We start from the raw sequence: 10676 nt of genomic DNA on the forward strand, positions 1-10676 counted from the left end.
TGCTGACCATCTTGTCAGACTCCTTTCTGAGGATGCCAAAGTCAGGCTGAGATCCAGGCCTTCTCTGTCCTTTCTGGGCTGCACTGGGTCCACGGGGTCCTGCTCAGCATCTCTAGCGAACCCACGCCAGCAAGAACATATTTTTGGAAGCCCTACTGCTTACCAGGCACCATGCCAGGTTTCACCTGCATATTTAACCCCATAGGGATGCTATGAGAGAGGTACAACACTGTACCCATTTTACAGCTGGGGAAACTGAGGCACAGGGAGTTTTTTTTTAAATTTGTTTGTTTGGTTTTGTTTATGGTTTCCTTTGCTGTGCAAAAGCTTTTAAGTTTAATCAGATCCCATTTGTTTATTTTTTGTTTTTATTTTCATTACTCTAGGAGGTGCATCAAAAAAATCTTGCTGTGCTTTATGTCAGAGGGTGTTCTGCTGATGCTTTCCTCTAAGAGTTTTATAGTATCCAGTCTTACATTTAGGGCTTTAATCCATTTTGAGCTTATCTTTGTGTATGGTGTTAGAGAATGTTCTAATTTCATTCTTTTACATTGTTTGTTTGGTTTGGTTTTTTAACGTATCTTGTCCACAGTGGCACAAATAGAAAGGGGCAAAGCTCAGGGGCTGACACTCACAGAGGCTGACCCTGCTGTGCCCTTCTTCCCTCTGCACCTGAAGTTCCCCTTTCCCAGAGCACCCACAATGTCTCCCACACTCCAGATGTCAGTTGAGGGGCTCCCTCCCCCACCAGGAGGCTTCCTCTCATTCTTCTGCTGGGATCAGGCCATCTGCCCACCTGTTGTGTGGAAAACACCTGTTCAGACCTCTCCCCCCACCCAAGAGCAGGCACCCAGGTGGAGTGTGTCCCCACTGTACCCTAAGTGGTTCCAGCTTCCCTAAAACCTGCACCCCCATACCCTGTCCACTTGGTTGTCTTACCTAAGTTCCCCTGGTTATAAATGACTTCTTCCTCCAGGTAACCAGCAAAACCCCCAGAATCCTTTGGTTGAAGGGAACAGCAATAGGAGAAGACAGGAGAGACTTAAAATCTGGGGTAACTGAAAATGGAGTCTGCTTCCCCACCCTCCAGGCTTCAAACCGTGGTCCACAGGCATGGAGGGGGATGTTCTAGAAAGAACCTTCCTCCCCAGGAGCTAGTTTCAGGGCATCTCAGCAAGGATGCAGATATTGGTGCAGGGGGGCCTGTCGGCACAGAGCTGAGTGAGCCAGTGTGTGTGGCCAGGGGTGGCATGTGGGGCATCAGTTAAGGATCCATGAAGTCCTTTTCTTGAGCCCCTAAAGAATAATTAATGAGGTAATTCTATGGTGGTCCAGTGGTTAGGACTCCGCGCTTTCACTGCCAAGTACACGGGCTCAGTCCCTAGTCGGGGAACTAAGATCGCAAGCCAGGACGTGTGGCCGAGAGAGAGAGAGAGAGAGAGAGAGAGAGAGAGAGGACATTTAATAACCTTGGAGGAGGCCGGCCCATAGGTACCCTGAGCTCAACGATTCAATTTGAGGAGACAGTGGCTCAGGCATGCCCAGGCTCTGCTCCGCTAGATGTGTTGACTTATTCTCATAGTTAGGACTGTTAGGGGGATAATGGAAAGGAGGGCCGAAAGGCGCTTGACATACAGCATGTGCTCCATAAGTGATGGCCAGTCAGGTACGGGTGGCGTGAGCTCCCACTCGCCCGGATGCTCCGGGCTCCTTCCTGATGGGCGCGCTGGTCTTCTCAACCCCTGCTTGGGGAGCACGCGGCCGAGGGGACTTATGCAGAGCGTCGAAGGTGGCGCGCGGAGATGGGGTTTGCGCGGCGGAGGGGAGGGGCCCCGTCCAGCACCCAGGACAGCGCCGGTAGGCTCCGCCCTGTGGTTCCTCCTCCCGGCCTGGCTAGGTGGGTCCAGTCCGCCATCCGCCCGCGGGTCGGCCCGGCAGTCCGCCAGCCGGTTGACGGAGGGCAGTTCCGAGCAGATGGGCGGGGGACGCCCAGCCAGTTTGCGGCAGCACCAGCTACGCGGCGAGGAGGAGGGCCCGGACGGAGGAGATGGGCAGCAAAGAGCTGGCGCCCAGGACTGTCCCGCCCCGCCCGTCACGTGAGCTCCGCCGGTCCTGTAGGTGGGAGCCCGGAGCTGGAGCCAGTGAAATGAAAATGAGTTCCGGGCGCTCCTGGGTTGCCTCGTTTTCTCTGGGCCTCAGTTTCCCCGTTCAAAACCGAGGACAGGGGAACCAGGTGGTCCCTAACTCGGTGAGGGCCGGAGAATTCTATGGAGCCACCGGGGCCCTAGTTCTGCCTGGCCAGTTTCCAGTCGTTAGAGCCGGAGCAAGTTGAGGTCTCTTTCCGGGTCTCAGTCTCCCCTTACAGCCCCGCAGAACAACTGGTGGGCCGAGTCCCTCCCCATAGTAGAAACCCGAGTGGTAGCTCCCTGAGGCCCGGGACTTGGGGGTCCTGCCGCCGCTGGGTAACCTGCCCAAGCCCAGGGCGGGGCTCAGAGGAGGCGCTGATCCCGAATGAGGGAAGAAGGGCGGCGTTGGACAAGAAGGGACAAGGGCCTGGCACCACCCGCTCGCCTCCTGCCGGAGGGTCAGGGCAGCGAGGGCTTCGATGGCGCCCACACACACCCCTGCAGGTGCTCTGGGAGGAGGGCGCCCCGGGATCGCAGCAGATGGGACTCGAAGGCCTGGAGCAGGAACTCGGGGCCTCCGCCGTGACCCCTTCCGCCCCAACCCCGCGCAGGAACAAAGGCGGAGGTGGGACCCACAGGCGGACTGGCTCCGCGGGGCGGGACGGGGCGGAGCGGGAGCGCTGCCTCCTTAAAGCCGGGCTGCGGGCGTGGCGCGCTCCACTGGCGTCCGCTCCGGCCGCGCACCACACCTCTCTGCGGGCCTCAGTCTGCGCTCGGTATCTGGGCGGGCACAAGTCTCCCACGCGCGGGCCCGGCAGCGGCGCCGCTTTCCCGCCGAGCATGGGGCTGCCTCGTAGGGCAGGGGACCCGGCGGAGCTGCGCAAGGTAGGAGCCGGGGCCTGGCGGCAGGGCGCAGAGCGGCGGGGGCGGGGGCCTGGACGGCGACCCTTGTAACCGCGGCCTTCGCGCCCGCCTGCAGAGCCTGAAGCCACTGCTGGAGAAGCGCCGCCGCGCGCGCATCAACGAGAGCCTGAGCCAGCTCAAGGGCCTCATCCTGTCGCTGCTGGGCAGGGAGGTGAGTGCCGGGGCGCTCGGTTACAGGCCGGGCGCACTGGGACTGGGGGTAGGGGGCTCCCGGGGCGCGGGGCGAGGAGGCCTGGCGGGCCGAGATGCCCTTGCCGGAGAAGCCGACGAGAGGACAACGCGCGGCGCCCAAGGCTGAGCCCGGGTAGGACAGGCTCGGCGGAGCCGACCCACCGCGGGCTACGGCAGGCCCGGCACCAGCTCCTGGGAGCGCGGTACTCACGGCAGCCTGCCGGAGCTCTGTCTTGTTTGTCCCTTTCTCTGTCCCTCTCCTTCGTGGCTGGGCGCAGAGCTCCCACTTCTCGAAGCTGGAGAAAGCGGACATCCTGGAAATGACCGTGCGCTTCCTGCAGGAGCTGCCTGCGTCCTCCTGCCCGACGGCAGCGCCCAGTGAGTGACCCTGCCCCGCCCCGGCCCGGCTCCGCGCCCCGCGCCCCTCACTCCACCCCGCGCCTCATGCCTTTCTCCGTCCGCAGCGCCCTCCGACAGCTACCGCGAGGGCTACCGAGCCTGCCTGGCGCGCCTGGCCCGCGTGCTACACACCCGCCGTGTCCTGGAGCCCGCCGTGAGCACTCGCCTGCTGGAGCACTTGCGCCGGAGGGCGGCCAGCGCCACCCCCAACGGCGGGCGCGCGGGGGACTCCTGCGGCCCGCCCGCGCCCTCCCCACCGCCCGCGCCCTTGCCACCTGCGTCTCCTCGGGATCCAGGCCTCTGGCGGCCCTGGTAGTCCCCTGGCCGGCCCACGGGACCCTGCTGACAGCGTGGGACCAGGAATGCTGGACAGACTGAGGGAGCTCTTGGTGGCGGCTTTCCTTCCCACCACGGGGGACCAGCCTGGTACCTACAACCTGGCCAGACCCGGATGTTTGTGAGCTGTGTGGCAGACTGACCTCCGTGGAGGCTCAGGAAATGAGAGGAGAGGCCCACTCTCAGCCCCAACTTGGGGTGTCTGGGCTAGAGGTGAAGGGGCAGGTGGCTGCAGGGAGAAGAAAAAGCCTCCCACCCCAGTTGGTGGAGGGGTTCAGGAGCTGGGCCAGCCACTGCTGCCTGGGCAGCCCACACACCTGCCCCAGCGCTGGCACCAGCCCAAGGGCTGGGCCAGGAGCTCACCTGAGCCAGGTGCAGCAGTCTGCTCTGACTGGTCACCACCCTCCCAGCCCTGCTTGAACCTGCCTTCTCGCCAGCTCAGCTCGCTAACCTCTGGGCACACAGCAGCAATGGCCTGAGGGGCTTTGAAGGCTGGGGAGCCATGACCTCCACTCCTGGGCTCCCTGCCTAAAGCTTCCAATTATAGGGACAGGATGCAGCCGGGGCTCTGTGTCCCTGGGGGTGGGGGCTTCCTTAGGTAGTCTTGGGGAGGATTTATTTCCCCAAGCATTAAGTTAACACCTGTGTACCACACACCAGGCCAGGTGGTCTTGGGGTGTGAAGAAGGGGTGGGACAAGAATGAGGGTACCCTGTGGCCTTAAGGAAGCTTGCCACCTTGAAGGGCCCAGGTCCAGCACAGAGCTGGTGCCAGTGTGAGGTGAGCAGGTCCCATGTCCTGGAGCAGCAGAAATTCAAGGGGTGACACGGCAGGTTAAGGAACAGGAATCCGCCTTTCTCATTTTCTCTTTTGAACTGCTCTCTGCTACTGTCAGGACAGATAACTGGAAGCAACTTGTTCTTAAGACTTTTCTTTTCTCCCCATGGAAGCCAGAGAGCCTTCAAAGGTCCAGTGGTGGTGGTGGGGTACAGTGGATCCCAGGAGAAGGCCGAAGCATCTGTGGCCCACTCTCAGTCGTGTTCCAGGCATCTCGTGGGGATTCGCTGAGCATTTGTGGGAGGTTGCGAGTCCTCCCCCCGGTCCCCGGTCCAACAGCCTGTGCACTAGGACCACGGCACTAGGAGCAAGAAGATAGAGCTGATGGGGGGGGGTCACTAAATTGAGCTATGCCACATAAACCCATGATGACCATGGCACTGATTCTGGTGGCAGGATGTGGGGAAGCGGTGGGCATTACTGAAGAAGTCAATGTGAAGACAGCAGGTGAGCCCCCAGCAAGGTGGGCTGTCCTACCGCCTGTCTGGGCCCAGCTGGCTGGACTGTAAGCTCCTGCGGGGCAGGGCTGGGGCTGAGTGTACCGCTCTGTCCCCAAGGAACTCGGCACGTAGTGGGTCCTCAATAAACATGGTGAGCCAACGAAAGGGTGATGTGACGGGCCCACACTCTACTGAACCCTGACAGACTGGCTGTTGCCTCAACTCCTATCCCCTGAGCCCTAATATCACTTTGAAAAGCTGCCACACCAGAGCATGAGCTCCCCGGGACAAATGTGGGAAAGGGTGTGGAGAGTAGGGAGGGCAGTTCCTGGGAACGCAAGCCTGCTTTCCTGAGCTGCCGGAAACGAGTGGAGGGGGCCACGTAACCCCCAAGCCCATGCTCACTGCGAGAGTTCAGGTTTCCCCCTCGGGTCAAGGACTCCCATCCATCGGCACAAACTGGGCAGACTCCTTGTCCCTTTAAATAAGAACTTTCAGTGTGGGTCGAAATTCGGTAAAAACTGACCAACCAGAGGCCCCACTCCTCCTTTCCACCACTGCTTGCTTCTGAGCCCCATCTGGGTCCCCAGCTCTGTGACTCTCGTTGATCTGACCCCAATCAAGCCACAGTCCAAGCAGTCAGGGACGGGGCGTGTAGGTAGGCCAGTGACACGCAGGGTCAGGCATTCTGGGGATCTGAGCCGGAGGCCAGCCAGGCCTTGGCAAGGAGCTGAGACTTGCCTGGGTGGGTGAGGCTCTGGGCCTGAGGCGAGAAGCCAGTTTCCCAGCAGGGACGTGCAAGACCTGCCTAGAAGGTCTCAGCTGGTCCTCTGAGTTGGGCCTGTGAAATAGCGACGCCCACATCCCTCCCCTACAGGGCCCCTGCAGGCACCTCCCCCTGGCAGCTCCCCAGGTATTCCCAGAGCCCCGTCTCATGGCCAAAGGTGAGCCGAGGGCAGAGCGGGCTGCTTCTGCGTGGGTGGGAAGCCGCCTCGCTCGGGGGCATTTAATGACCCTTATAAGGCTCACAGAGTGCCCAGTGAACAGCTCTTGCAATGTCCTCTCTGTTCTGGTCCCGTGACGACCGAGTCTAACTCTGTCTGGTTATCACGCTTGGTTAGAGGCAAGGCTCCCATGTCTCATAAACCAGTGGGTGAAATGGACCAATGACCTAAGGACAATCAGAGCACTGAGCTGTCGGGGAGGTTCAGGCTGGGGCCAGGCCCCACCTGTCCCCTAGCAGCAGTTGATGTGGAGAGGGCAGATCTCGTTTCCATGAGGATAAAGAGCAGGTTGCCAAGGAGGACTCCTCTAATAAACATTTACAAATTACTCTGCTCCACCTGTGAAGCCCAGACTCTGAGGATGAGTCTTCCACTGGTTTATCTGGAATAGGATCAGAATGAACATAGCCTGCGGGGAACGTCTGGAAAAATCTGTGGCTTTGAAGAATCCTTGCCACCGTGCTTTGGGGTGACCACTCTGGAGACAGAGGCAGCACGTCCCCATCATGTGTAGGCAGCCACCTCCTACTCGAAACATCAATAAGCAGCCATATTTACTTTTTTTTTTTTAATTTTTTTTTTTTGGCCTTGTCGCAAGGCATATGGGATCTTAGTTCCCTGACCAGGGATCGAACCCTTGCCCCCTGCATTGGCAGTGCAGAGTCTTAACCACTGGACCGCCAGGGAAGACTCCATATTTAATTTAATTTTTTTTTTTTTTTTGCGGTACGTGGGCCTCTCACTGTTGTGGCCTGTCCCGTTGCGGAGCACAGGCTGCGGACGCGCAGGCTCAGTGGCCATGGCTCACGGGCCCAGCCGCTCCGCAGCATGTGGGATCTTCCCGGACCGGGGCACGAACCCGTGTCCCCTGCATCGGCAGGCGGGCTCTCAACCACTGCGCCACCAGAGAAGCCCTAATTTTTTTTTAATTAATTAATTTTTGGTTGCATTGGGTCTTCGTTGCTGTGCACGGGCCTTCTCTAGTTGCAGCGAGTGTGGGCTACTCTTCGTTGCGGTGTGCGGGCTTCTCACTGCAGTGGCTTCTCTTGTTGTGGAGCACAGGCTCTAGGCGTGCTGGCTTCAGTAGTTGTTGCACACGGGCTCAGCAGCTGTGGCTTGTGGGCTCCAGAGCGCAGGCTCAGTAGTTGTGGCATACGGGCTTAGCTGCTCCGTGGCACGTGGGATCTTCCCGGAACAGGGCTCGAACCCGTGTCCCCTGCATTGGCAGGCAGATTCTTAAACACTGAGCCACCAGGGAAGTCCCCCATATTTACTTTTTAAAAACACACCAGGGTGGGACTTCTCTGGTGGTCCAGTGGTTAAGACTCTGTGGTTCCAATTCAGGGGGCGCCGGTTCGATCCCTGGTTGGGGAACGAAGATCCCACATGCCGCGCGGCACAGCCAAAAAATTAAAAATAAAGTGACAAGAGATTGTTAAAGCAATAATTGGTTATTTCACACACACACACACACACACACACACACACACACACACACACACACACACACACCAGCTTGCTATAGCCGGTCCAGAGAACTAACCCACCCAATGGTGTTATTTCCCTTGGTTTTACTTTTTGCCTGGCCCCCTTCCCCGTGTGGGTGCATCTCTGGGGTGCTGGGTGCCTGCGTGCGCGTGTGCGTCCCTGTGCAGCCAGGTGGCCACGCTGCAGAGAGCTGCTCGGGCACTCGATGTTGGGGAGAAGGCAGCCACCCACTGAGGGTTCCCAGTGAGGAACTGGCTTCACTCTGGGTTTTGAGAGGCCCTGGCAAAAGCCCCAGCCACTTAAAGCAGCTGTAATAAAACTCTGAATGGTTTCAGGAGCGTGAGAAGGGCGCTAGAGGGCACACCCTAGGTGCACACATGGTGTCTTGTCACCAAAGGGCCATTGGGGGGCAGTAGGGAGCAAGGGCTGGTGGCTGGTCCCACGACTGCGCTTTGTGAGCGAGGGGTTCCCTGGCCTGGGGGCTAAGGAAGAAGATTTCCAGCTGAACATGTGCCTGCCGCTGGTTCTGTTTGGAGGGAGGGCCCGAGAGCCGCCTGTCTTGGTGCTCGGTGAATTAAAAACCTCGGGGAACACAGGACAAAGTTCTTAAAGAACAAAGAACCATTCTGGACCTCAGAAATCAGAGACAGATTCAGGGTTTATGGGGACTACATTTTGAGGCCCTAAGTAAGAAAACATGTAAAATTATGAGTATAGATTTAGGATGGAAGTGAATATTTATTCAGAAGGAAAAAATGAGTCACTTCAAACTAGTGGTGCCCGCAGGTTGATGTCCCATCCCTTTTGGTTTCTCCTTAAGCAATTTACCAACATGCTTCCATAAATATGCTTCCTGGTGACAATCCTGGCCTCCCCCTGCTCCTAGAATTTTTTTAATTTAATCCTGGACCCTCGGCAGTAAAAGCACAGAGTCCTAACCACTGGACGGCGAGGGAACTCCCTCCTAGAACATTCTACTACCTGTCCTTGCTTGTGGGCGATCCAAGCTTAAGCCTCATCAGCCTCATGGTAAATCCACCTCTACCCAGAATGGGCTCTGGGTCTCCTTCAATGACGATAACAAGACAAATGCCTTCCATTTGCTTCCTCCACCCGTTTCAGGCTAAATATTGCAAAGTATAGACTCCCACAAACATTGACATCATTCACGGCAATTTTTTGCACCACCTGGAAAGCTTGTTAAATGCAGATTTCTGAGTCCCACCTCCAGGGGTTCTGATTCCCTGTGTTTGAGTCAATAGCCTCATACCTTTCACCTGAGGGGGGGGTCAATCTGCTTGAGCTGAAACTCCCTGGCGGTCCAGGGGTTAGAACTCGCCACTTTCACTGCCGAGTGCATGGTGCTCAATCTCTGGTCGGGGAACTAAGATCCCATGGTGAGGCAAAAAAATAATAATAATAAAATAAAATTAAAAATATATATATACTTCAGCAAAGAGGCCACTCCTGAGTATGGGGGCAGCTGGGGGCTGGGCTGGGCGGGGGTGGGAACGGGAAGTTAGCATTCAGCTGGGTACAGAGTGTCCGTTTTGCAGGATAAGAAGAGTTCTGGAGATGGAATGGTGGTCATGGTTGCACAGCACTGTGAATGTACTTAATACCTCTGAACTGCACGTGTAAAAATTGTTGAGATGCTAAATTTTATGTGTATTTTACCACCAAACAGTAAACTAAAAGATACCTTATCTGGAATTGGGGCAGCTACTCAACTGGGTCCTCTGGGATCCATCTGGTTTCTCAGGAACCAGACTGGTCAAGTAAATGAAGCTGCGATTCATCCTTTAGGTCTTTTAAGTCTGGCATTAATTCTTGCCACTCTAGGAATCTACATTGTTTTGATTTACTATCTTGGTTGGGGGCAATTTGGAAGTTTGCACTTTTTTTAAAACAATGTGTTAGTAATTTATTTTTATTTATTTATTTTTGGCTGCGTTGGTCTTCGTTGCTGCGTGCCGGCTTTCTCTAGTTGTGGCGAGTGGGGGCTACTCTTCATCGAGGCGCACGGGCTTCTCATTGTGGTGGCTTCTCTTGTTGTGGAGCATGGGCTCTAGGCGTGCGGGCTTCAGTAGTTGTGGCACGCAGGCTCAGTAGTTGTGCCTCGCAGGCTCTAGAGTGCAGGCTCAGTAGTTGTAGCGCATGGGCTTAGTTGCTCCGCAGCATGTGGGATCTTCCCGGACCAGGGATCGAACCCGTGTCTCCTGCATTGGCAGGCGGATTCTCAACCTCTGCGCCGCCAGGGAAGTCCTGGGACCTGGCTATTTAATCCGGAACCACTCAGTCTAGGAATTTAGTCCAGCAGGTGGTCAGAGCCAGGTTTTTTGTGTCCTGGATTTGTCCCCCAATCAGATTTTGAGCTTTCTGAAGAACAGAATGGGGACTTCCCTGGTGGTCCAGTGGTTAAGACTCCACGCTCCCAATGCAGGGAACTAGATCCCGCATGCCACAACTAAAAGATCCCACATGCCGCAACTAAAGTTCCCACACGCTACAATGAAAATTCCGAGTGCCACAATTAAGACCCGGTGCAGCCAAATAAATAAATATTAGAAAAAGAAAAGAACAGAATATCTCCAACTCTCCTGGTGATGTGCCCACCTATACAAGTAGGGCAGGGCCTCAGGAAATCCTCATTCCATTGCACTGTCTGGGAAGGGTTGTTTAGAGAGAAAGAATGAGCAGGGAAGGTGACCACAGAGAGGAAGAGAGGCCCTAACTTATTCGTGTGCTGGGCCCCTTACTTTCATTATCTCATTTAATCTTCCTAAAGGTCTGGAAGGTGAGTATTATTACACCCATTTAACAAATAAGGAATTTGCCTTGCCTAAGGCTCCAAAGCTGGCTGTTGCTCCCGGGTCCCATCATAAGAAATCCATCCATTTCAGGACCCATACTGCGAAGACGTGGTGGTTAAATAGGGTTGGTGACCCTAGA

At 56.4% G+C, this 10676-nt stretch overlaps 1 protein-coding gene across 1 annotated transcript; it reads left to right on the forward strand.

Moving 5' to 3' along the window:
• The first annotated feature begins 2403 nt into the window (after positions 1-2403).
• Positions 2404-5397, forward strand: HES2 (hes family bHLH transcription factor 2). The gene is made up of 4 exons (XM_027110366.1): positions 2404-3011; positions 3106-3201; positions 3500-3599; positions 3686-5397. Exons 1-4 carry the CDS (start codon positions 2667-2669, stop codon positions 3934-3936), a joined length of 792 nt encoding a protein of 263 aa, XP_026966167.1. The 5' UTR covers positions 2404-2666; the 3' UTR covers positions 3937-5397.
• The last annotated feature ends 5279 nt before the right edge of the window (positions 5398-10676 follow it).

The sequence above is a fragment of the Aethalodelphis obliquidens genome, unplaced genomic scaffold, assembly GCF_003676395.1.
Source record: "Aethalodelphis obliquidens isolate GAN/ISIS:26980383/991018 unplaced genomic scaffold, ASM367639v1 scaffold9, whole genome shotgun sequence".
Classification (NCBI taxonomy): domain Eukaryota; kingdom Metazoa; phylum Chordata; class Mammalia; order Artiodactyla; family Delphinidae; genus Aethalodelphis; species Aethalodelphis obliquidens.